At 38.4% G+C, this 27,930-nt stretch overlaps 1 protein-coding gene across 1 annotated transcript in view; it reads left to right on the forward strand.

The window, feature by feature from the left end:
- The window catches only part of CCDC148 (coiled-coil domain containing 148), an 85,354-nt gene that overhangs the window by 41,667 nt on the left and 15,757 nt on the right, over nt 1-27,930 (forward strand). The window contains exons 10-12 of the mRNA XM_069780593.1: nt 1,120-1,326; nt 20,236-20,376; nt 27,362-27,480. Coding sequence (XP_069636694.1) covers nt 1,120-1,326; nt 20,236-20,376; nt 27,362-27,480 — 467 coding nt within the window. The remainder of the gene's footprint in view (nt 1-1,119; nt 1,327-20,235; nt 20,377-27,361; nt 27,481-27,930) is intronic.

Genomic DNA, 27,930 nt, shown 5'->3' on the forward strand with positions numbered 1-27,930 from the left:
AATACTATACTTAGGGCCTTCTATGCCTTCTTCCCTCTGAAGAAGAATGGATCAGTGGACAAGCACTGACTGCTTGATCCAGGAGCAGCTCATCAGAGAGGTCTGTTTTTAGAAGTGCAAATTCTCCAACCCATTTCTTGCTTCTGAGTGTCTTAGCTTTAGGTGCTTGCTAGCAAGGCTCACCTGAGTTTGTGGCAGCAGCAATGGCAATGTGAACTTCTGATGCGGTGGCCTATGTGCATTTGACCAAAGAGAAGCTCCAGAGGTAGTGGTACCACTTTGTCTTCATCTAGCTATGAGCTGACAGGAATATTTGTGAGCTAGGCACCAGATGAGTCAGCATCCCCGTCCCCTGCCAAAAGCCTGGAAATTAGCATCAGAAATGGTCCCCTTGACACTTGCAAGCAGACAACCATCTCTAGAATCTCCTTCATCCCTGTAACTTGTATTTGGGGGGGGATATAAGACAGGTCCAAGACTCTACTGCCTCAGTCTATGCAGCCTTACCTGTTACTACTTCTGTCAAAGTCTTGACAGAAGAATATCCTTGGGAACATCACTGAATAAGGCCAAAGAAGGTGTATTTAAGATTAAACACTCGCCATTTTTGTTAGGTGGTGACATTGGTGGTGGCAGTATGCTGTTTGGCAAGCTAAAAATCTATTTCCAAACTTCTTGTTAGGAGAGAAAAAGTGAAGCTAATTCTCATCTGTACTGCATTTGTACAAATGCTTTAATTTGTGTTCTGTTTCTCTATAGATCATAATTTGCTACAAAAAGCCTCATCTTGCTACGAGTGCTCAATATCTCTGAAGATGTATTGAAAGGATCTGCTTGCATTTTATGTACTTTAGGGCATGAAGGAACCATTGCATTTAATTTATTCATATTGCAAAATCGTAGTTCAGAAAAGAACAGTGGGACATCAGGATACTGCAGTGCCGTATGGTACAGGCAAACAGGGAAGGGCTGGAGCGGCATCACCGCCTACCGACTCTGGGAGACTGCAGCGTACCTGGCACCTAATGGAATAGTTTTGGGCCCTCAATTGTGGATTCTATAGGAATATTGGTGATATAATAATTAATTAAACCTTTGTGAAATGCTTTGCTTTTTTAGGTTGTTCATGAGAAAGCTTGGGATCATTACCGTTTCATTAGGAATCAGCGAAGAGTCTTGATATTAAATTGGGCTCAAGCTAGGAAAGCCTTTTTACTTAAGGCAGTGGCAACTGTTGCTGAAGCCTCTGCTGCTCATGAGACAGAAGTGGTGTTGGCTAATACCAGACAAAAGCAACAGGAGATTTGTGCTGATCTGAAAGCAAAGGTAGGTTGAGTTATAAATCTACCACATGTAAATCTGCCTTTTCCTGTGAAATTCAAAATGAAGTTACAGTGTTGAAGTGAAGAAAAACTAACTGAAGCTAGTTGTCATAATCCTGTTTTTAACTGGCCTGATTGAATTGTTTCGGGCAGTTGGGGGAAAAAAGCAAACTATAATCTGTTGCCAGAGATCAGTATGTTTGTGAAGCTTGACTTGCATATGGTTTTGAAGATGCTGTGTTTCATTACCAATAAGGACCTTTGTTAGTGTTTCAGCCAGCTTTTGAACTTGGTTTGTCTTCTTTTGATTAAGAATTTGATGTCCTAGCACACTTTAGGCCTTACTGTGAGTTTCATACTGTGAGTATAATCTCTGTATAAACTGTGATCACATTTATTTTGATGGATTTTGAGCACCATCGAAGAGTTTTAACTGTATTTCAGTATTGGAAGAACAAGATTTGTTCTGCAGTTTACAGTATGAGAGACTGTAAGCAAGCTACAGGAGTAAAGGTCTGGCATCATATTCCTTGGGTTCCTTTCTAATACTGACAAATCACAAAATATTTGTGTGCTTCTGTTTCTTCCTCAGCAAAGTGGGATTGATATCTATACTGTCTGAGGCTTAGTTCATAATGGCTTTTAACACTAGAACCCTCAGAAGTGGAAGCGAAATGTTCCATTCATCATCACTACCACCAGTTTTTTAGATTAATGCTAGTCTGTTGTCAGAGAAATAATGAATATCTGTCTTCCCTTCTATTTATTTTTAAGAATACTTTCTAAGACCTGAAAAAATGGATCCCACAACTTGTTTGCCCTTGTTATGGAGGTCTAACAATATTCTGAAAGGTGATTTACTGTGTTAAGAGGTGAAAAAATATAAAAATACCTGGGTTTTTTGTTGTAAGAGAAAATAATAGAATGGGAGGAGCCTGGGCACAAGAGGAAAGTGTTATGATGTTGATGCCTAAGGCATTTATAAGGGAAACCACATTTCTGGGCATGAAAGGCATGTTAAGATTTGTTTAAACTGCTTTCTGTGATTTTCCACTTGTACAGAAATTAACATCTGAAAGCATACACAATGTATTATTCTTGCTTTTACCAACATTATCTCTGTTGAACCCTTACTTTTCAGTGAATACTAAACATTTGATTTTGTTTTTCTACAAACAGAAAACCGCAGTAAAACCTGTAATATGATTAAGACTTTTGATGTTGATGCTAGTTTTTCACTATAGTAATAATACAAAAAACCTTCTGTCTCTTGTTCCTGGAGCTGTCTGTCATAGGAGGGTTTGAATTTGAACACTTTAGGGTTAGAAACTGTCTGGGTTTGACTAAGTGGGGAGTACCCCATTTTAACTCCTCTAGCAAGCTTCCTTGGAGCCAAGTGGAGTAAGAAGCGGTTCTCAGGAGTTTGGGGGCATTGGTGGTTTTTGTTTTTTTACCTAGCCCTCCCTTTCTGGAATTGCTGTGTTTCTCATATCTGCACAGTTAGAGGTGGAAAGGCCATTTATTCCAGAACTGTGAATTTATGAGTCAGTCTTTTTTCTCTTTTTTTCTTTTTCTTCCCCACAAAAAGTAACAAGCAAGTGTTGGAGTACTTATGTTGTCTCCATGTAGCTTAAGATTCTCACTGATGCATTGAACATTGTCTGAAAGTTTTTTGGATTCTGACCTCCTCTTCCCAGTAACCTGGAACTGTTTGAAACTTAAACCTATTAGGCCTATACTTTTAAGGGTTGCTTTCAAAGGTGGCTTTGTTAAAATGTTGAACATTTGAACAAAAACAATTCACCTGTTTCCCAGAAAAGAGGAATGAAAAAGGTACATTCCTTTCATTAAAGAAGGATATCATCATGACCTTGTTTTGATCAGCTCTACAGCTGAAAGGGCTAGAAGACAGAAGTTGAAATTGGGCAAGGAACTAGCTGTTTTTCAAAGAAATTATTCTGAATGTATCCGTGGTTTTTGTTTGGATTTGATGGGTATATGCATTTGAAAACTCATACTTTACCCAGTTTTAGTTCATCTTTCCACATTTCTGAAGTGTGCAACTACAGAATGTCATACTGTGGAAAGCGGCTGTTGGCAGCTATCAGGTAAAAAGTAAATCTCAGTCTAATGAGTTATTTTACAGTGATAAAACCCCATCCTGACGAGGATCCATAAGATGGGGTAAAAAGTGAATCTGTCTCTAAGGGAATGAGTGTAGAGCTCGAAATCAGGGATAGGGCTGTTCTCTCACTTTTTCTTTTTGGCCATTATTTGACTTAATTTTTTTGCATTTCAGGAAGTTTTGCATAAGGATATCTTACTCGTATCACTTTACCAGGGGGAAAATGTAGTTTCTATTATGATTTAGCTGTGTAGTAAACTTCAGATATGCTTGTGAAGAGTTTGTATTCTGAATGAGAGATACAGATTTCCTTCATTACATGAGCAGGCTTCAGAGAAAGTCATAGCATTTATGTGCCTATTTACATCAGCTGTAAAATGAAGTTATCACACACACACACACACAGAGTAAGATATGTAAGCAGTTCTAAAATGCAAAGGACTGTTAGATCATTTTTGCAGACAGAATATGCAGAAATACATTAAAATCAAAGTGGATTGTTTAAGCTGTTGATGATAGAGTGGAGGAAGACTAGACTCTGAATATGACACCTTTCATCTAACTTCCAGTCAGTAAACCATTTAGCCTATTTTACTTACTTGGTTTAAAAGGGATATCTTTCTGTAAATTTCTGTGCTTCTTTGAGTTTGTGGGGTTTTTCAAAAGAGGTTTTTCTTTCTCTGTGTGTGGAAAATCTGTTTGTTTCTAATTGCAATACAGATTGAGCAACACATAAGAGAAAGAAAATGTTCATATGTGACAGGCTATGAATTTTTTTATTACTGCAATAACCACACGATATCACCTAACTTTCATACAGTTCTGTTCATCTGTCAACAACAAACCAAAGGCATAGCAAAAAGACTAACGAATACATTATTTAAAGCTGTTTTAAATGCACTAGAAGCAACTATGCCATCAGTGAGACTCTAGGCCTTGTGACTGACAAGAGACGATAACAATTAAAAAGTAAAGCAGCAGGGAAGTTAAATTAATGTTTATAGCAGTTTTTACTTGGGGAAGGGACTTTCAAATCCTTATTCCATGTTCCACCTCACAGAAGATCAGTGTGTGTCCTTAACAGGAATCAGAGGTTCTAAGGAGGAGTTTTGAAACAACTCAAGAAGCTCAGGTGAAGTAAATCCCAAGGCCCATATGGTAGTCACCTGAATGAAATAAAGTGTGAAATGGATAATACTGGTGAGGATATACTGTACATTATTAAAGAAGAAATGTTTCTGGTATGTATCTTTAACACCCCTGTTTGCTGTGGGAAAACAAAACAAAACCATGGGGAGGTTACACTTTCAATGAGTGATCAAGAATCACTTGTATTTGGTATTCTTTATACTGTGTGGGTTTAACCACTTTTAGGGTTCTGTAGCAGATGTTGTGTAAAAAATTTCTTTCTTTGTAAAATTCCTCTTTCTAAACAACGTGGAGAAGCAAATTCTTCTTCACAAGGTAGTTAAGTAATGAAATGAGAGAGCAATCTTTCAAGAGGTTTATAGAATCATAGAATCGTTTAGGTTAGAAAAGACCTTTAAGATAGAGTCCAACCGTCTACCCAACACCACCATGCCCACTAAACCATGTCCTGAAGTGCCACGTCTACGCAGTTTAGTAGGGCACTGCTTCACAGTTGGTGTTTGAAGGATTGAAGTACTTGCTGCAATACATTTAGAAATTCACTTAAGGTATCTGCATGCATTCAAAATATTATTTTTCTATTGAATTTACCTTAAAATACTTATAATCCAGTATGTTCCATCTTCATATAAAACAATTTTAAAAGGACACACTCAAGGGAAGACATACAACAGTAGACAAAAGGACAGTTGAATCTCCTCTGTATGATGCATAGGGAGGGCTTTTTCTTCCTTAGCATAAAGCTATGTGCCTGCCTTCCTTTGAATCTTTTCTCTTTTACTGTTCCAGGATTAATCCCCACTCTAGTGCTAACATCTCTTGCAACACAGTGTTAATTTTTGGAGAGCAACCCTTGCATTCCTTATCCTGGCAGAAACTAAAATAAATTAATTTCAAAAGGAAAAGAGTTAGGTGGAATTAACTGGGATATTGCAAATCATATAAAGCATGTCACAGATTGCCTTCTTTCTCCCTTCTTGTATAATGAGAAGAAAGGATATGCCAGTAAACTCAGGGGAAAAAAGTTGTATCTCCCCATTCAGCATATAGCCAAGTCACTGATTTGAATGATTTGACTGCCATAGGAGATGAACATGAAAATATTACAATCAAATGAAAAAAAAAAAAAGTCTGGGTAGGTATCAAATCTAGTACTTTGCCTATAATATGATCACTTTGCAGGAAAGTCTTTAAAAAACAAATATTTAAATAGTAGGATATTTAAAATAGGCGTTTTCTTTTTCAAAAGCATTGTCTATTCACCACTGAGGTGACCTGTTCATTCATTGGATATGAGAAATACAAGGAAGTTTTAATAACCTAAATTTTAAATGCAGATATCCATTCAGGAAGTATGTGGTGAACTTAAGAGTTGTAGGATGCTATAGTATTTCTCCAAAGTGGATGTGAGCAAATATCTAAGATTTTAAAATTCACCAAAGATGAGCCAACTCTGACTTAGTATGTTTTTAATCCAGAGCTAATAAATCTGGATTTATTAGTTTGAGGTCAGCACAGCATTGATGAATTACATGGCTTTTGGGTTGGATAGAGCTCATATGCGGTAAGCTTGAAGCACACGCGGAGATTGTCTCTGCAACTTTTCCCTGCTTTTCATTTCACCCCTCCTTTTTCCCTGCTGTTTTCCTGTACCACATGTGTTCTGTCACATGATGTTGTAATTTCTGAATCTATCAACCTCTCTGTTGAAATCTTCTCACAAAGTATTACCTAGTATTTTGTCTGGGCACATGGCAGATTTAAGGGGTTACCATCCTGAATGTTTTTTCTTACCTTCTGGTGCTGTTCACAGCTCTTTGTTACGGTGGCGCAACTGTAAGTCCACAATAAAAAGTTGGAAATGTTCTTCTAACTTCACTCTTTTTCAGTACACACACAACAGAAGTAGTTGATAAACCAATTTATGAAGTGTGTAAAAAGCAGACATTCTCCATGTTTTAAGCTACAAATGAAAAAATAGTTGTCCTTTTTGCTAATTAAGAAAAAGTTGTACCAATTAGTAAATACTAATCTGAGAGAAATAGAAGTTCAGACTTTAGCTATTGCCTGTTTCATAAATTGTGTCTGTAGTGTAATTTATAATCACACCTTCTTTCTACTTCAAGTGATTTCGTTATGTTGTTAGCTGCACACAACCCATGGTAAGTTGGATGGCTGGTGTGAGGCAATGCACAGGTGATTGCAAGTGATCAGCTGAACATAACTATTGAGTTACCAGCTGAGCCAGCAGCGGACTCCCTGCACTATGCCAATTGCGTGGAAAGTGTATTAGTTTAAACTGCCTTCGTGGTTTGCTCTGGCATTATAATTACAATTTATGCTATATGAGACAACATACAAATGTGAAAATGGTTTCTTCATTATTTGACCATACCAGATTTGGGGAGGACTAGGAGCACACACAGAGCCACACTCCACTGAAGTTGACAAGGGGCAGTTTGTTAAACCATGGTAGCTCCATTATGTGTGTTTCTTTTCATTCTTCTGAGGACGCCATCACGACTGCATACTTAATCTTATGTAGTGGGCATAAATTGCAGGGTTTTGGTAACAGGGGGCTGCAGGGGTACCCTGCATGGGAGGAGACCATGGACTGACTTGTCAGCTCTGAGATCCATTTAGACAACCCATTGTGCCCCAAAACTTCAACCAATCAGAGGAGCACATAGTGCCTCAGCCTGAGACTCATCTTGCTCATTTACCTGGCTGCTAGGTTTATCAAAGCTTGTAGGATCTTAAGTATGTTTGAGACATACACTTACGTGTCAAATTTAGTTGAAATTGTCCAGTGATCCCCAAAACTACTTGAGGATGGATAGCTGGGCAAGCAGACAGCTAATGCTAACCTTCTTTTCTTAGGAGAATTATCTTCCTTCTTCAGCTAGGAAAGTGGCGCCACAGGCAAGCAAAATAATTTGCATTAAAATTTTGCAAAAGTAGTAAAGGATCAAAGGAGCTTTCCATACAACTGCAGAAAGAACTAGAAGAGATAGTACTGTATATAAAAGCACAGCAAATTTAGCTAAGTAGGTATAAATAGAAATGTGGCTTACTTAAGGTTATGCATGTGTGAATATTTAAGCCTACATAATATTTAAACACGTTAATAAAATGTTGACACTCCCGTTGTCAAGAACAGAAGGATGTTCTGAATAATGCTGACTGAGAAGAGAGAGGAAATACAAGGACAAGCTGTGAAAAATAAATTGGTCACACACTGTCTTGAGCAAAGATGTTGGCATGTGCTTTCAGCTCCAGGGAACTAAAACCAGTCCTATATTGGATCACAAGTTTTACAGGTACCAATCCTAGCCCTTGTCACTAAGTTTCCTAACTAAAAGCAATGTATTGTTTCACTCTTCTAGTTATGACTGAGGATTATGCTCAAATGCTTTTCTCTCACATCCCTTTTTCAGATTTAAACACTTCTACAGCTGAAGAAAATGTCTACAGTTCTGTTAATGATCAAAAAAGTTATTTTTAACCATTTTCTGATTTTCAAATTATAATTTTTCTAGAGGTAGATATGGTTTGGGTTTTTTATGTAACAAAATTAATCCTAATGCCAGTAGCCTTGCTTTTCTCTATTATTTCTTGCAGACCTCTTAGAGGTGGCCTGTGGAGCACAAGCTGCTCAAGAGTACCAGTCAAAAATCTACTAGGGATGTGAAATTTAATTGTTTTTCTAATCACAGCCAGAACAAGATTATCTTCTCAGATTAACAGGCAAACTTGCAAGTGTATTATTTCTTAATTATCCCATTGCCAAATGCTCTAATACTGGACTTCTCATAGGTCTTGTGTAAGTCCATAAGAAGCAGAATACTGTTAGCTTCTACTGTTTGCTGTTTTGTCATTCAAGACCCCGTGGAGTCTGGACATGATTCCAGGTGCTGTTCAGAAGTCTTCAGGGTTGAAGAATCCCCAGTCTAGAAAAGAAGGAACAGGTTTTTAGAGTTGAAATTTACTGGAGACTTCAGACCACCATCTGTTAATATCACAATAGTTTATGTTGTTGATGTCAATAACTGTTGATGTCATAAGTAACTTCATGTATTAACTGTGTGGTCTCAGGAGGTGCTCCACTCTCTGTAAAAGTAATACAGATGAGTTCTTCACCGTGACAGTAGAGCTAAGTCTTCTCCCCACAGAAAGTGAACTTGATTCCTGCTGGACTGCTGAGTGACCTGCTGTTTCAGGGTGTTTGCTGCCCTGTAACCTCTGTCACAGGGGGTGTGTTGGGTTTTTGTATTTAGGATTAGGTGTTAGCATGGATTTTGAATGCTTGGTGTTTGTTGTGAAGCTAACGGCCAGCAGAATTTTAAGCATGGTATCACAAAGCACAGACAGGGGGATGCCTGAGCAGTGTGGTGCTTAACCTGCTGGCAGGAGACAGTAACTCATCGCTGCAGCTCTCTGGGCTGCTACCACCAGCATATGAACCAAAACATGTAAACAGCAATGATTCTTGGTAATATTTCCACTTGATCATGATATTTAATATGGAGGCCCCCTTGTAAATCTGAACTTCCTTCCACAGTAAACTAATAATTGACACATTTGCTATTTTAAACATTCATGTCAGTTCATAAGGTTACTGACAAACAAGAAAAGGAAAACAATATGTATGATGCTTATAAAAAAGGACTTCCTAAATTTAAAAAATGATGGCTTTTTCACATTGTTTTGACAAACTCGCCCCTGCCCCTTAGTATTTTAGATTCCAGGGAACTGTTCTTAATATGCATTTTAATTTTTTCCCTTTTATAAGCTCTAATATTCACACCCTGAGGGACCCATCTCATTATCTTTCCATTTAGGAATATATGCATACACTTTCTGTTCTTATTTTATTTCCAAGAATAACAATATTTTATATTTCAATGTGTGGTGGGTTTGATTAGTGCGAGTTGGGTTTTTTTGTTTTATTTTCAGTTGATACAATTTCCCATCAGTAGCAGGTCTACTATACATCTTAACTTCCTTGGAGATGTCAGCTCTGTTGGGGCAAAATTTGCCTGACTTCCAAAGTCTTGGCAAACAAGTCATTAACTGGAAATCTAGAAATCCATGAGATGCCTACTATGCAGGCATTAATCTACTCTCCAGTACCTGTGCTGTGAGTTCTGCATGTCTGAGGGCTGTTGAAACTACTGCACATTGGCATATGTTACCAGTAGGTCCAGTGTTTCCTAAATTTCATTGTTTTCCTGCATGCCCAAACCATTTATTAAGAGTGCATCCAGCCATTGCTTCCTGCGAGCGTCAGGGTTGCTGTGCAAATACTGTGGAGGCTCACATGTTTGTCTGGGAAAAGCTGTAGCAATTCTGTCCTGGAGATGCAAATGCTTTACAACATGCATTAATTTCCTTCTTCCTTGTCCCTAGCAGAAAGTCTTAAAAATTTGAGTAGTTGAAATAGGGTTTGTAATGAGAAATTGTAGGTGAATGCAAGTAAATTTGAAAAGACTTTTTTAAAATGAAATGCACTACTCTTTAATAGTCATTGAATAGACATTTCTGTATAATTAGTGACTTAACATATTGGTTTAGTTTTGTAACACAGACTTCTATTGTCCTGTTCCATTTATAAAATATTTAAGTCTAAGGAATTTATTATCCCATTAACCCAAGTGGAATTTATGTGCTTAACTTCTATTAACCTTAATAGAAATTATCTGGGTGAATCCTTGTTCTTCTATGGGAGACTAGGTCTTTAATTTTTTATTTTCCTCTACATTTCCTTCCCCCTTTTCTTAAAAATCTTTCTTTTTTTTCCACCTTAGAATGGAAGGGAGTTGCTCAGGCAAGAGACATAGATCAGCATGCATTACTTTTATCTGAAGTATTAATGACTAAGCTATAATGCAAGCAAAGAGGCTACACTGCTGGTAATGAAAGTCACCTTTTAATGAGTTTTCCATGTTAATCTTCTAGTGATCTTGGTTTGACTGTGCTCTTTGGCCAGTTCTATAGTAGATAAAAAGCAATGACCTTCTCTTGTGCGGGGAAATAAGAAGCTTGCCAAATTTATTAAATCATCTTCATTGATTGGATGATGTGTCCACTAGGAACTGAACTGAGAAGAATATCCTTACTGAAGACCTGATGTTGCAATCTTGTAATTCCTTTAGCCCATAACTTCTTATCACTTAATCACCTTTTACATCTGTTTTGCTTAATTTTGTTTTTCAGGACACACTAGAAATGCATAGTTCTAAAGCAGCCTTTTCTCTGTAAACAGAATTCCTTAGGTCACCAACTTGTTCTGAGGCTGCAGTCCTTATCTTAAAAATGTGAAGGAACTTAGTAGTTTGAATCCAAACTTGCAATTAAGAGGCACTTTTTCACCCTCTGTGCCTTGTGCCTTCTATCTGGAAAAATGAAGAGGTATCTCTGACATACCATAAATGGGATAACTCAATTGCATATTCAGCAAGAAACAGGGCAGAAAAGCTGGGCAGAGAAGATGACGATGATGCAGTGAAGTTGGGAAGGAGGGTAAAAAAGGAGAGGAGCTAGTCCTAGCAACAGAAGTAGATCAGTCTGGTTATCTGAACTGTGGACATTTCTTGCTATGCTTTTGGACTCTGTTGATTCCAAGCTTCCTCTTTCTTTTGAGCTTCATATGAGCACAGTGTAAGTAGCTGTAGGAAAGCCTTAGATGACCTAGAGGACTCTAGCCTGAATAATCCCATGGAAAGGGAGCAGATGCGGCTTCCCATGTAATTTGGCACTCATCCTTTCCAGAGCTTATTTCATGGTTCTGAATGACTACTTGGGCTGTATCTGGACATGAAAAGCTGCTGAATTTGTTCTCTGTTTTCAAGGGTACCGTCAGTAGCCTAACATGGAGCTATGCCACACAATAGGAATTTTATTGCTACTTATACCAATTTTTGGCACAGATGACATGCAATATAACACTAACCTCAGGTAGTCTGTGCTGTCCCAGCTGTAAAACATGAAATAACACTTCATGGCTGTTACTTGTTAGGATTTCCTACCCACTTTGCAGAACCACCAGGGAGAACTGTGGGACAAATGTATCTGGATGCATTCTATGATTCCTTGTTTTATGCTTATGATTTTTTTTTTATATTGAATTCCTTTAAATACTATCTGAATCTCTAGTCATCTTGTAATCACACTTCAACATTTCTGACTGTGCAACCCTGATTGCTGCAGCTGCTATTGCTTTCAGTTGCATGGTGATGCCACCATGAAAATGCTGGTTCTTTCACCAGTGCTGGAATAGTATTCTGTTGCACACTTCCTCACCTTACTCATTCAAATTTTGTGGTCCTTCTTTTGTGAAGTTATTTTTCTTGAAGAGACCCTCTAGAATGTTTTTTTCCTAGGCATTCTTAGAATCAATTGTGAACAGTTTGAAGAAGGAAGAAGAACTGCAAACCATAATAAAAATAAGGTGTGCAGAAATGTTTCAGAGATTAATAAAGCTCTGGGAGATTCTGAAAGTGTATTGGGATTGGGTCATTTTATGAGGTTGAAAGAGTGAGCTAGAGAGAATCGGGGTGGGGATATCAGAGGATTTTCTTTTTATGCCTTTAGTTATGACAAACAGTACTGACTTTATCACACGATTACTGGGAATTTGTGCTTAGAATTAGAATTCTAGCAGCTTATTATATCCGTGTAGCACAGTGTAGCCTGTGAGAATACTGATCTGGAGCTCTGTGTAGTCATTTTGTGACACTATTCCTCCCGGTCATTTTATGTCCTTTTGGTTTGTAGTCTATTTTTGCCTCAGTTTTCAAAGGCTAGTTTTACTCCTCGTGTGACCTTTACCGTGCAGACCCTCTCTATGCCAGTCAGTTGTCCTGTGTTCCTATTTACGTAGCTATGCAGCTTAGCTGCTAGAATGAGCTTGATGCCAACTCTCTTGTGTCACCCTAGGCAGCTTCAAGATCTGTTTATAATGTAAGTTAGTGTTGCTTAAAGAGAAAACCTTACATGGTGCTGTGTTGCCATGTGCTAATTTAATGGGAATTCCCAAGCAAAGTATCTCAAAAATTGTTTTGTCATTAAAAGAGATGTATCTGTAGCATTAAGTACATGGTAAATACATCATTACTATTCAGATGTTAGAGTGAAAGAACTAATTTATTACTTTAATTAGCTTGTAGTGTACTTTACATTATTGTAATATGCAATATTGAAATAATGAACTGAAAATCGGTATGTACGCATTCTGTTCAGCACAGCAATTTCATAACTCACTTGGCAAAAGCTCCTCTAGTAATACATGAACTGTGAAATGTGCTTGAAATGCGGGTTGTAATTAAAAACTTTCAGAACTTAATGTTGGCAGTGCTTATACTGCTAAAATGTAAGCTGCTTTGTGAAACAGGCAATAGGGGATCCAGTTTTTAGTGTATTTTCAATATTAGTTTAACTACTAGGATTTTTTAAATATTTAAATGGAACATTTACTATTGAAACAGTAAACTCTACCCTTCTGATTTTGCACTCATAGGAATGAAAGAATGCAATCAAGAACACTTTTTTCTTTTTTCCTGCATTTTTGTCCCAGATTACTGCCTTAGTGAATCAGAATTATTGTTTGGGATTTTTTTTTTGTCTTCAGATCTGCACAGTACTACCTCTGGAGGAAAAACCTGATGAATACAGTGGGTTTTCTTGAAAAGCTTAAATTGTAGGAATGTTGGAAATTCATCATCAGGTAGTCACTTTTAAACAGCAAAATATTAAAAGTATGGAAATACATACCACAGAGATTCCTCAACAATTATGCTCCATTTCACTGCCTGCCCTTTGTTGTTGTTATTTGTTCTGCAGCAGTGCCCAGAGGCTCTCAGATAGGGTTGGGGTCCTGCAGTGCCATGTGTTGTACAAACTCCCAGTAAAGTGTAGTCTGCAAGGTAGATACAGATGCAGGCTGGGTTTCCATAAGAGGCAGTCTACTCTATCCTTTGTTATCATGAGTTAAGATAGTCTAGCTCCTAATTTTTGAACCTGTGACAACATGGACAGGGGACTGGTTTGGGAATCTTTTCATTCTGGTCCCTGCCATCTTCTGTGGATGGTACTCCCATGAGAAGTTCCCCTTTGTAGGCAGGCTGGCTCACTAAATAAGTTGAGGCTGTGGGACTAGAACTACTCTCTAGCAGAGAGATGTGTTAATGTTCGAATGTGGTTTAAAAAGTGAAATATATTGACATTTGAATCAGCTGTTTAATTCCTAATTTTTGGTATTTCTTACATAATAAACTAATTTAGCTCAGCTCTGTCATGAACATTTTATCCTATATCACTTTAACTCTTCATGTGGGGAACACATGGCAAAATGCCAACCTACTGAATCACATTTTATAAATATTTTGCAAACAGTTCTTTTCTGTTTTTTACCAGTTTTTCCTTTTTTTGTTGCAGTTAGGATTCATTTTTTAAAGGAAGTGACTCTTCTTTTGCCTTAATGAAAAGGCATGGATTAGATAAACGTGGGAGGGCCTGGGATGATGTAGACTAACTTCATATGCTGCCTACACAAAAGAATAAACGGGTATTGTGGGAAAGCATAATACAATGAAACTTCCCTTCCTTCTGTCACTGTTACTACCCGTTTTCTTGATTGGCAATGGGCTTATGCATTAAAAAAACCTAACTAGATAAAAATGGAAAGCAGATTCTACCCACTGAGTAAATAGGTGTGTTTAGTAGTGATTTAGGGCAGTGTAGATAGCATTGTAGAAGGTAGTGGAGATATGCACTGAATTATTGGCATATCAGTTTTGTCTGGGGAACCTCACTGCATGATTAATGTTTTGTCAGCTCAGTGGAGTTATATATTTGATGCTTGGTAATGCTCACTTGTTTGTCTGAAACCTGTTGAAAATCTAGGTTGTGCCCCAGTATTTGTTTCTGACTCGAGTGGAAAAGCTTTAACAGAAGAGCTATGTGAAAATAACTAGGGAAAGTGATTATGGCCTGTCATGAGACTGGAGTGTAGCATATGAAACGCAAATAACTGCTAATCAAAATGAATGAATAATGAGGCTTGAGGTGATTTTAGACTAGATTAGCATCTGTTTCTGCTTACTGTTTTATTGTTTGCTTTCCTTCAATCAGTTGTCATTTTGAGAGACTCTCTGCTGGGCCAATTCTGTTCTCAACATCCATTTCCAGTCAGTAGTTCCCCTGAAGTATCAATTCCCTGCAGCTTTTATTGATACCAATTTAATGGACTCACCGTGCTAACTTATGACTGCAATCAAACAACTGAAAAACATCCCTGGATAATAGGTAAAGTAATATCTGGAGAAGACCAGTAGAAGATCAAGAGAGTTCTCAGACTTGGAGGAAACTGAAGCTGCATCATGTCATGAGCCCACTTACAATGGTATATATCTTATTATTGAAGAAAGTGTGAAAGGAGTGTGAAGCAGGATATAGGAAAATACAAACTTAAAAAAAGCAATTTTTTTGTTACATAGTTTGACTGTTACCTCATTCCAGTTCAGAAATCTCAGTGATGTTATTAGAGAAGTTTAAAGTTCCTTTGAATGCTTCTGCAGTTTATTCTAGCTCCAATCTGAGTAGACTTTTAGCAGATTTCATTCATTTTTTGTTTGTTGTTAGATTTTAAAGCTTGATGTATGTTTTTGCTTCAGTCTGTTTCACAAGTGAGGTAGAAATGATTGCATGTTCTTCCACATTCATTTTCAAAACATTCCTTTTTAAGTTTATTAGTGTAGCAAGTGAAGGGTAACAGAAACAATTTAGCATTTTATTTTAGATTTTTAAACTGCTAAAATGTATGAGCAGATTGCTGTCAAAATTGCTAAATAAAAATTTCTGTTTAGACAAAGACCTTGTGTTACAAGTTTCACAGTGTGGGGGAGGTTTCAATCAGGTATTACAGCTAAGCTCCAGAAAATAGGGCCTTATGAAAATTGACATCTTCCCTCTAGAAGTCTCTTAGCGGCTAGTATGGTCTTCTCATGTCATCCTTGTTCTGTTTTTATTGTTGTTCCATGTTTCTGTTTCGATGGATGGTTTGAAATTGTAATTGACTGTTTGCATTAAGTGATACACGTTCTTCTGCTGACACTTCCCTTGGAACTTGCTTGTTTTAGCATGCAGAGCTGCTATGGATTTCTTTGCCCACTTGATGGTATTCTTACTCTTGTATGGCTTAGAACCAATCAATTTGTCATTCCCTCCGCATGAGACAGGCCCAAACCCGCTGGCTTCCTCTGTAGTATCCATCTAATAAACCTCTGCTACGTAGCTATTTTTTCTTTAAGTCCTCATTTATCCATTTTCATTCTTGCCAAGCTCAGCAAGCTGTTCAGACCCCATCTAGTGCTGCATTTGTTATCAGTGTTAGAACTATAGAAAACCCTGCAATAAAGGTCTTGAATACATCTTGCTCCTTATACTTGGCTGTTTCTCACTACTTAAGTGGCTCTTTTCAGAACTTGGGAGAGTTCAGACAACTCTCCCAAGAAAGCTTGTTAGATCCTCTTACCTGCTTCTTTCCTGCCTTTTTGGTAGTGCCCCTACGCTGAACTACATCACAAGAATCCTTGCTTTGCATATTCCTCAAGAAAATGCATTTCTGTTAGGCCTAAATCCATAGCCAAATGCCTGATTCTTTTTCTTGGAACTTGCTTAAATCTTAGAGCATCTGCTTGTCAACTTGATGTTTTTAACTTATGAACAAAGTTACGGAAATAAGATCTCAGATGATAGGAGAGAAAGACTGGAGTCCCAGAACTGAGTATGGGAACTGATATGGGAGAATGATGTGAGGACTGAACTATAGGAAAATGTGTTCCTCTCTACACCAGAGTAATTCTTTGACATCAAATAAACAGCAGAGAAGACATTCCCAAATGGATGTCTGGACACTGGAAGAGAGACGCTCTTCTGCTTCTTGGTGGTTTTCAAGTGGAACAGCTACAGTGTCAGGGAGTGAGAAGACCCTGGTTCAAGCTAGTCTAGAAATGAGGATGTTCTTTTTAATTTTGAGGACAGCTGGATACGGGTCCCTGCCTCAAAAAGTGTTTCATTATTTCTTTCTTACTGGAGCTAGTCCAGTGAAAGACCATTAAGATGAAGGGTCCGGAGCATCTCTCCTGTGAGGAAAGGCTGATAGAGTTGGGACTGTTCAGCCTGGAGAAGAGGAGGATCAGGGGGATCTTGTCAATATAGATAAATACCTGAAGGGAGGGTGCAAAGAGGATGGAGCTGGGCTCTTTTAGAGGTGCCTAGTGACAGGCCGAGAAGCAATGGGCACAAACTGAAACACTTGAAATTCCATTCCATCCATCAATTTTCTACTGAGAGGGTGGATGAACACTAGAACATGTTGGCCAGAGAGGTTGTGCAGCCTCCACCCTTTGGTCCACACGGTCCTAGGTAACCAACCACCTGTAGCTGACCCTGCTTGAGCAGGGGGGGTGGTCTTAGACAGTCTTGAGAGGTCCCTTCCAACCTCAACTGCTCTGATTCTGTTTTCTGCAACCTGGAATAATTTTAACCATAAACATGGTTTCATATTCCTTTTTACAGAATAAAGAATTGCATGTGTATCTCCCACAGCCAGGGTAAGGGGGCTCAAGGTATTTATGCTGTGATATGGCAGTCTTGATTAATCAAGTCATTAAATAAAAATTTGGAAATTATTTGGAACATACTGCTTGGGATGTATTTGGGATGACCAAAAGCATGATATTACTGGAGGGGAAGCCTACTACTTAGCAAAAACTTTTGCCCCGTACTTCTTTTAATAACCTGTTTTGAGGAAATTAAGGTACATGATTCATATGCAGTATATATTCAAGTGGTACCAGTCATATTTAGTTTTCTTTTCTGAAAAAAATTAAATTATTTAATGCAGATGCTTAGAGCTATTTATATTACAGTACTTATGTCTCAGGGTTATTTATGTTAATATGTCACTTCTAATTAATGGAAAATTGGGGGGTGGGGGAGAACGAGTGTTCTGAGTGTCCCACAAGGGCTCAGTGTTCTCCCCAGTTCTTATAGAAACTTAACATACCTATGACTGGCAGGTTAAAGGATTTGGGGGGGGTGCTTTTTTCTTTTTAGTAATGAAAGGATAGTTTTACCACTGCCAAAGAAGCTCTATGAATTATTATTGTTATTGCTGTTATTATTATCATCATCATCATCATCTACAGGAGATCCTGTTAAGGGAACATTTTCAAAATTCTGAGGAGAAAAGTCATATATGAAGAGTAACATCTGTGCTAAGGAACACTGCATAACATTTTTAATTTTTCTTTCTATAGTGTACGAGTTTGAATTCCAGTTTGAAATAATTTGGTAAGAATAGCTAAAAGAAAAATAGCTGTTTCTGTGCTGTCTGCCATTACATTACTGCACACTCAAATACATATGGACAAGTGCAGCTTGCATGTATGTATCCTAATTGATCCCTCTTGCATATTTTCCAGTATCCATGCCCACCTGCAGTTTCCATGTGCATACGTTTATGTTCCCTCCTTGCAAACCATCCCGCTACATTTTTTGACACTCATTCAGTGCCATTAATACTTGCTGGCATGTACAAACTTATGCCTGTTTCCACCCCACTGCCCCATAAAATAATTAGTAGTGTTTTTCAAGTAAGGGGGAGAGGGAGGGAAGTTGAGAGGCTTGGGTTTTCAGGATCTTGTGCCTTTTTTCTCCTAGCTGCCTACATTTTCCTAGTCGCAAGGATAATTTTTGACTCGGGCCTTTGCTCTCTTCCTGTAAAACATCTAATTGGTGAAGTTGGCTGTTTCCTAGCTTTTTTTTTTTTTTCCTCCTAGAAAGGAGATTTCAGAAGGTGAAACACCATTATGAACAGGCCTCTACTGAGAATTAGTTACAAAAATGGAAGAAAAGAGGTTAAAGAGTTTAATGCTCAGCTAAATCATAATTCTTAACTTTAAGGATGGAGTTGAAGCTGGGAAAAGTTGTATGTACTCTGAGAGAATAATACCGTAAATGAAAGTTGCTTGAAGAACCCTAAAACTCAGTTTTTATTAAAACATGAAAGCACACCAGTTAACGCTTATGCTTGGGTATGGTAGCAGACTGCATTGAACTTCTAAAGATAAACTCAGGTTGCAGGAGACAAAAGTAACTGTTGGTTAATCTGTGGCATTCGTTACAGGCAGAGTATCTTTTTAACAAGCTATCTTTAAATCTTTTAATAAAGAGAGAGTTTAATTTTACAACCACTGTAAAATTTCATGTTATTTTCATGTTATTACTTTGCCTGCACTACATGAAAAGTCACGGCAGTGTTTAGTCTATTGGGACACTTTGCAAAGAACAAAATATGATTGTTATTTAAGCAAAGAAGCAGGGCAAACACGGCATCACACAGATGCAACTCACTGAGAACCTCAGACCATGGGGAGCACTGGATTTCTGAACAAAAATCTTTCACAAGCACAGAACAGGAGAATTAATAGTCTGCGCACATAGCTAGTGAAATGCAGTAAAGGTGGAAAAAATGTATATTAAAATACTTTAATTCTTAGTATTAAATTACTAACTGTAGTATAGAAAACCAGATGAAAAATGGCTGAAATGCTTGTTCCTGTGAGGAATACAGAGTTTTATTAGCACTTGACAAATCTATTGCAAAAAGAGCTGGCAAGCCAACAAAAAGGAGACATCATTAGTCCTATTGAAACCAGCATGAAACAGATAAGCATACAACTGCTCTTGACAACACCGACGTAAATTGGGGATCCACGCTGACTGAGAACAGTGTGCTTGAGAACACTGAAAATAAGTCCCTACCCATTGCCAGTTACTGAGGACGTGTTGTCTTGTTTAATCAATACAGTGTGTCAGGAATATGCCAAGAATGGATTCTTGGCATGTTGAGCTAAGTGATCTATCCCGTCCCTGACACTTTTTGTTACGAAGTGTGGCAGGCCCTGTAAGGAGAACTGCGGTGGAGCTGGTCCTGTCCTGATTCTGCACCCACTTAGCCAGCGGTCCGGAAAGCTGCCAGGCAGCTAAGCTGCAGCCGATGTCTCTCTTCCCACAGAAGAGCGGGACGTCGGGTATACAAGACCATTATAGGCACCGGTCATAACCTTTGAATGGGTGGCAGGGATCCTAGACTAATTTTGCAGTTTGAAACCTGACAAAAGGTGAAGTCTCTGTCACTGGAGTCCATTGGTTTCCACAGAGTCCTGGTTGGAAGCAAAGTGCTGTTACAGAAATACCTGAGTTGAAGGATGCGAGCAGACTCTGGTCTGTTAGCATTGGTCTCCATTTGTTCATAGGTTCATTAAGAAATGTACGTGTTATTGAAAGTCTAAGCAGTGAAGGGGAATTTAAGATCTGATGTTACTGAGGTGGTTTTGGCAATTTTGCCTAGAATCTTTTCATATGTGATTTTATTGCATATTATGCCAGTCCATTGCAAATTGCACGTGAACGTGCGGAAAGGTGGTGCTTACTAAATGATTATGTGTTGCTGATAAGATTATAATCTTATCTTGTAAATGGATTACATGGGTTTCCTTCCCAGTCTGTTTGGCAGGGTCACAGTATTACACAAGTCTGGTGCAGGACTACCTTTTCAACTGTTTCTTCCAGGTTCTACAGTGGAAAGCACAGCAGGAAGAGGCTGCTAAACTAGAAGCTGCTGTAGCTGCCAGAAGAAAAGAAAAGGAAGATGAGAAAGAAAGGCTACAGAAAGAACAGGAAATGATTCGTAGAGCTCAGGAGAAAGAGAAAGTATGAGAAACTTTTATACGTTTTTGTATATATTAATGTGTACAATTGCCTTTAAAATCTTTAACTGATCTCACTACCTTGTATTCTTGTAAAGTATTAAGTATTAGTATAGAGATGAGCAAATGGTTAGTTGAGTTTTGCTACTGTCCATTTTAGCTGTAAAGCTGCCTGCTCTTACACACCAGTTATGTTACTTCATTATGTTTAAAAAAAAAAAGGCATACACAAATAAGTGTATGTGACTATCTCTGTCACAAAAACATCAGTGCAGAGGCCCTACTGAATTTCTAACTCTTACAAATTTGTGCTTTTTAGCAGTGGCAAAGACTATGAAAGGTTCCAATGCTGCAGTTAAGTATGCTGCAATGCAGCAAATGAGCCTTACAGTATATTGTCTGCAGGATAGCGCACTGCACTTTGCAGCACAAGGACCTTAAAAGTGGGCCTGAAGCACAATGGTAATATTAACTGTTTCAGGATATCAGAATTCCATGTTACATTGTTCTAAGTACTGATGTGGTGACTACTTGGGAAATAACTTTGATGCCTAAGTCTAAACTTCAACTTAATAGAAAATCAGAAATCCACTATAGTGAATGTAATGCTTTTGGAAAATCAAGCTGTCACGTATTTATTTGCCTTGACCTTTTTATTTAAATGATATGGCAAAAGTCCAGGAGATTGTTTTATTAGCACTCTACCTCTTTTTCTGATTATTCGTTACACTGAAATCTGGTGTGCTTAGAGTCCAACTCACCTGTGGCATATTTGTTAAGACTGCATAATTATTTCTGGAAAAAATAAGTCAGAAAACGTCATAGATTCTTACTGCTTTGTCTTTCAAATGCTGATGAGTAAATAGTCTCTTTTATTCTTGTGGAACTACTCATGCTAATATGTTTGCAAGAAGCTGCGATCTAAAAGCGCTCTAAAAGCACTAAAAGCTGTGCTCGTACGCCAGTTAGAAGCAGAGTTAAGAACACAAGGCTAAACTGTTCCAAATAGAGTATTTTCATGATGCATATGAAGGCTTTAGTGACATCAGTATGTATCACACTACAGAAAGCTTGTGCAAAAAAAGGAAGAAAACAAAATCTTTATATAAGTTAACATGTTTTTTCTATAGATTTTGCCTTCTTGTCTTTATTTATCTGCCCCATTTCTGTGTAACTTATCTTATGGGGAGCAAATGTTTACTGGGTTAATTGGCTTATATTGTTGGTGAACTTTTCAGACATAAATCTCTATAAAAAGACACAGGAATTTTTCAAGATTATATGTATGTGCATTGTGTCACAAAACTTTATGGTTTTGGGGGGGGGGAGGTTGTTTTTTTTTGTTTTTGTTTTTTTCACACTGACATAAGTTTCCTGGTATTTGTTCTTGGTTGATATGTTGTTACTGTTCTTACATGCTGGATTTAAAGTTATAAAATAACAAATCAAGGCAGAACTTCTACATTTGGTGTCTGCACTCACCTTCTATGTAAGAGTTTTAAGGGTGAGACATGATGAAATTTTGACTGGTATGGATAATGTGTAAGTTGTTCTAGTTGGAGCGTGTGATTGTGAGATTTTTGTGGTTTCTCCACCAGCACTGGAAACAGAGGTAGAGAGAGGGGCAGCCCATATTTAATGACAGTTTGCTGCTTAGGTTATGAGAAACTTTGCTGCTGCATTTCTTTTTGTTACAGCTTGTTCTGCTTATTTGTCTTTACTCACACTGTGTTTGTAGTGGCAGGTGGCTCTGAAACCACAAGGAAGGAAGAGGCTTGGTGAGGCTGTGTTGACCTAACCACCAGCAATGTTCATTTTATGTGTAAATATTTTGGTTGTGCAAACTTTCTGCTTTTCTCTGGCCTATGTGTAATGTCTACATAGAACAGTCCTCTGCCTATGCACAGATGGAATAGCAGCTGTTTAAGGTCAATGATCATGTGTTTCATTTGAGTATATTACATCTTAGAACCTTAAAAAGGGCTGCTAACCTTATACTGCAGCTGCTTTTCTGGTGAATGTTCTGTGGCAGCAAGAATAATATCTAAAATAAATGCCCATACTCTACCTAGTTTGTAACCTAGGCAGGGTATGTCAAGTTCTTCCAAACCTGAGAATAGGTAAAATGACATTAAATCTTAAATACCAATGCTACATTTGCTCTATTAGACTGCTGATCAGTTTTTTCCCTGTATATTTAAATATGGAATTTCAGAAACTGGTCCCTAATTAGAGTTTATGAGAAAGCCTTCAGGCAATGTGGAATACAGAAAGATAATAATTGCAGAAGAGACAGTTTTCTTTCATAAATATAAGTATTCCAAACAATATTAAATAAAAGCATTCTAAGAAATACGGTTATAACTGTAATCCTTATTTTCATGTCCTTCATGTGTAAAAAATGGCCTATATAAAGAAATGATTGGCTTATAGGTTGGGAATTCTGAAATATAAACACTATTTGGAAGACCTGTTTTGTTCTGAATCATGATAGTTAAAAGTTTTTTCTGCACAATCACATAAAGAGAACGGTATTTTGACTGCCATTTCAACTGAAATCTCCAAAAGAGGCTTAAATTCGATACAGTTCAGTGGGTGATACAGAAGTTATTTTTATTGCCATTTTATGAAGCTTTTCCTATGTGAGATGATTCCATAAGTAAATTTCATTGTAAGAAATTACCTATGTTTTGGGAGGTAGGATAAGGTCCCAGACCTTCACAGGAACTTTATGCATTTAATTGTAAAATCAACAGATTATTGACCTATAATTTTAATTGCTTTGATAAATAATTTTATAATTAGCATTTTCTTAGATTATTAAAATTCTTAAGATTTTCTTAGGGTTTTGCATCTTTTTTCTAAAGCTTCTATTCTCTGTTTTCCCAGCTGTATTTTAAATTTTAGAAACATAATGCTGTTTTGTCAATGAATTACAAGTGACAGCATTGTCATATGCTTCTGTCATCATAAACAGTCTTTTCAAAAACTCAGTCTTGCTTTTCAAGGTAAACACTATCTTTGTTTTGCTGGAAGCAATAATTTTTAGTGAATTTTGTAGCTTTTCTCTTTCTATTTGTCATAGCAATTGCCAAGAAGTCTGTTAGGTCTAAGAAATTAAGGGGTTTCTCAGTCAGCCCTCAGGTGGTATGAAGCACCATGTCATTCTCTGGCTATTCCTTTGGTTTGTGATTTGGAAGTACATCAGGGTATGTCATTATTTCTGTGTCCCAGCTTGTCTTTCTCTTCTGGTACCTGCATGTGGAATGGAAGAAAAAAAAAAGTGGAAACGAAAGAGTGAGAAGTACAACAAAGAGAAATTGCAAGAGCGCTAACCCTTGTAGATCTACCATGCCATCCTAACTCTTCTTGTTGGGATAGCAGAATACTTAGTATAATGCAGAAAAGAGAATATACAATACCTGTTGGAGATGGCATGGAATATGGGTTGTATTATTGTGTGTTGTTGTTATTATTATGTATTAAACTGGAACAGGCAGGATAGGTCAGCTTAGCTTCAGTAAGGGCAAGAGGCTGCAAGATCAGAAAACGTGGGAGGTCTTATACTGAGGTGTGCTGCGGTTTTCCACAGGCAAAAGGATACAAGAAATGGCTGGAGCATCATGTTGCCAATAAGCATAATTGATACCTTTCATAGACTGAGTTGAGGAATTATGATCATATCCAATCATCTTACATAGGTTGAACTGTTTTATATTGTTAACATAATAAGAAGGAGCGTAGTGCCCTGAATACATTTCTCTGTCTTTGAACTTATGTTCATACACAGGTTCCTATCTACAGATGTCTGAACCTTCCTGAAAATTAGTTGCTGAAATTAGGTAAACTAAAGGGCTTTTTGTCCTAATATATAATTTGTTTATTAGTGCTTATTAAAAAAACCTTAGTTGTGATTTTATGTGTCTTCTCCCTCTTTGTTTTTTTTCTATTCTGTATTAACAGTCATCATTTGCATACATTTTGTGTTGCTGTTAGTCTTCCAAAGAATGCATGGTTTTCACCAAGCCATGAGCTGAAGTTAGCCCTAGCGCTGAGTTTTGCAGTAAGCAGCTGAGGTCCCACGGGCAGTGGGGAGAAGGGCTGTGCTGGCATCGGCTGGTAGCCCACCCAGCCCTGCCTCTTGACTCCAGCAGTGGCTGTAACAATAGAGGAAACACACACGGTAATTTCCCTCCCTCCCTCCTGGCTACTTTCCCTGTCTCCAGCTGTTCCCTGATGTTGATGTGGTTTGTCAGTTTAGTAACCCCTCCCCAGGGGCTCTCTCTTTGGGCAGTTGCCCAGTCTTTCCTGAAACACGTGTGAACTTCCTGCATCCACCAGCAAGGAGCTCCACCAGCCTTCCACCCGCTGCATGGAGAGCCGTCTGTTCTTTGTTCCAAATCTGGCTCTTGCTAGTGTCAGCTGAAGCCTCCTGGTTCTCATGTTGGAGAGGCGGAATCGATCTCCATCCAGCCTCTTCGTGACACTCATGAATTTGTAGGCTTCTTATCAAATCCCCCATAAATTGTCACTTCATCTGAATAGCCCCATCCTGTTCCTTCAGTGCCTGTATGAAAACTCGTATGAACACAATGAACCTTTGATCATTACTGTTTCTCTTCTCTTTCCATATGAAAAGGTTCTTTTCACAGAGGGAGGGATCAGAACTGCATGTGGGACTATAAACATATTTTCTGTGTTTTCCTATTCTTTTTGTACCAAGTCCTGACACTAGACATGTTTAATTTGCCTTTCGACTGCTGCTGCACACTGAGCTGATGTGTCACAGGAGGAGTGGAGGAGCCCTCTTGGTCAGTGGCACTCAAATTTGGGATGTGGTGCTCATTCAGCCATGCTGGTCATGGCACTCTGTGCTTTCTGTTCCCCAGAGGATGGTTTCTTGGCGTTCGTGAAAGTTGCTGCGTGCCGTCATGAGCTTTAATATGGCCTGTGGTCACTGGTTCCTGAAAGCCTTGCTTGATGTCAGCCATGGGCCCTCATTTGCATGCAGCATCATTGGGAAATGTTGCTGTGGTGCTGTTGGATTGTGGAGCAAGATTTACAGGAGGATGTTCCCTGCATTTTGCTCTGCAAGCAGAATGGCTTTTTTCTGTTACAGGAGAGGAATTTGAAGTTCTGTGCCCCTGCCAGCTGTCTGAAGTGAGAGAGGCTTATCTCTGTGAAAGTGACAGGCAACAGCTTCTTGTAAATGTAGCTGAAAAATAAAAGGCTAGAGAGTTGTCTGTACTGCAGTCACTGCTGACCTCGTACCACATTACAGATATTATACTTTATACCTTACTGATCACTTATTAGGAGCAGTACTGCTGGCAATCCAACTATGGCAGTTGGGACTTGGTGAAAACTAATAGTAGTAGTTATCTCAGAAGCAAAGAAAATGCATTTGTATTTCAGGGATGTCTTACCTAGGTGGGAATGCTTTTATTGCTCCTGATCATACTGTGTGGATTAGATGACCTCCTGAGATCCCTACATAACCTGTGTTGTAGTGGCTTCAGCATTCGTGACCAGTACCTGGATGGACTCACCTAATGCTAGCTTAGGAATGCAGTGTTGGAGTCATGCTCCTGAATTTCAGTGTGATTCAGGTGTTCTTTAAAAGTATATTAAAAAAACATTCTGAAGTCAGCACTTCAAAGATGAGAAGGTGATTCTTGTTCCTGTGTCTAAGAAAACCTGCTCTATCAGCTTTCCAGGCTGGTTGGTGGCTTGTGAGGCTAGCTCCAGTCATCATTCAAAACTTTGGGAAGTGTACCACTGCAGCAGTTTTCTTCTTAAGGTAGCATTAAGGTATTGGTTGAGAGCTGGCTGAATATGAGCTGGCAGGGTGCCCAGGTGGCCAAGGCAGCCAACAGCATCCTGGCCTGTATCATAAATAGTGTGGCCAGCAGGACTAGGGAAAGGATTGTTCCCCTGCACTCAGCACTGGTGAGGCTGCACCTCAAGTACTGTGTTCAGTTTTGGGCCCCTCGCTACAAGAAAGACAGTGAGTTGCTGGAGCGCGTCCAGAGAAGGGCAACAAGGCTGGTGAAGGGTCTAAAGCACAAGTCTTACAAGGAGCAGTGGAGGGAGCTGGGGTTGTTTTAGCCTGGAGAAAAGGAGGCTGAGGGGAGACCTTATCGCTCCCTACAACTACCTGAAAGGAGGGTGTAGTCAGGTGGGTGCTGGTCTCTTCTATCAAGTAACTAGTGATAGGATAAGAGGAAATGGCCTCAAGTTGTGGCAGGGGAGGTTTAGGTTGCATATTAGGAAAAAATTTTTTACTGAGAGGATTGTCAAGCATTGGAACAGGCTGCCCAGGGAAGTGGTTGAGTCACCATCCCTGGAGGTGTTAAAAAGATGTGTCGATGTGGTGCTTAGGGATGTGGTTTAGTGGTGGACATGGCAGTGTTACGTTTATGATTGGACTCTGATTTTAAGGGTCTTTTCCAAGCTAAATGATTTTATGATTTGTAACGTATGTCTTGCCAAGGTGGGAATTAAAACCTTGCTGCAAATTCCACCACTTGTCTTTGAAGAACTGCCCTGGTTTAGGAACAGAATCCTGTAGAATTTATTCAAATGAAGAATTCAGAGTTTCACTTCAGCAATATTTACTTTAAATCCCAATTCCTTGTTTTGGATCCCAAACCCCTCATCTTTCCTAATAAGCTTCCCTGCTCAGGTTTCACCATCTTGCTTGAGGCCTTTCTTTCTCACTCAGCTTTGGAAAAACTTCATACTTACATGAAGACCACTCACATGTTCTTCCTGTTCCTCAGCAGGGTCTCCACCTCAGCCAAAATGAACTTGGCTGGTGTGGATCCAGCTGTTTCAGCTAAGCTATACTGTTCTAAAATACAAATTTTATTCTAAAAAGATCAAAATTGGATTTTCTTTAAGTTAATACTTTTCTTTCTTTATTTGTTCTCACTACCTTTGCTTGTGAATGATTGTTATTTTGTTTACTGTATTTGTTCAAACTCTAGGTGAAAAAGTACTGGGCTGAGAAACAGCTCAAGTGGCAAGAACAGGAAGAGAAAGATCTACAACGCCTGGAGGAATTAAGAAAATTAATGGCTGAACAAGCAGTTAAAGACAAAGAAAGGTAAAAGAAATTAAAAGTGATGATACCTACAGTATCAATAAGAACTTCTTATAATCTAATATGCTTTGATATCCCAACTTTCTAAATTAGAATAAATTGAGATAAGTAATTTTTTTTTATTCCTGTTGGCAGTTACACCCAGGTTGCATCATGATTGTATCCTGGATGCAATTTATTTGTTAGTTTGAATTTACCTTTGTAAGCGCTAAACTCTTGTAATCATGATAGAGTACACACATTAAAACTAGCCCCCTTTGTGATTTTTTTTTTTTTTTTTTTTTTTTTTTTTTAGTTGTAGCTGGATAATAGGACCTTCTACATTCCCGCTTTGCAAAATTATTTATAATCAGGTTTGGTTTGTTTGAGAGACAAGCTAGAGGAGCACATTAAGCATTTAACAGCCTCAAAGATATTTATTATTCTTTTAGAGGGTCTTAAACTGTGCATCTA

This window comes from Haliaeetus albicilla, chromosome 4, assembly GCF_947461875.1.
Source record: "Haliaeetus albicilla chromosome 4, bHalAlb1.1, whole genome shotgun sequence".
Lineage (NCBI taxonomy): Eukaryota > Metazoa > Chordata > Aves > Accipitriformes > Accipitridae > Haliaeetus > Haliaeetus albicilla.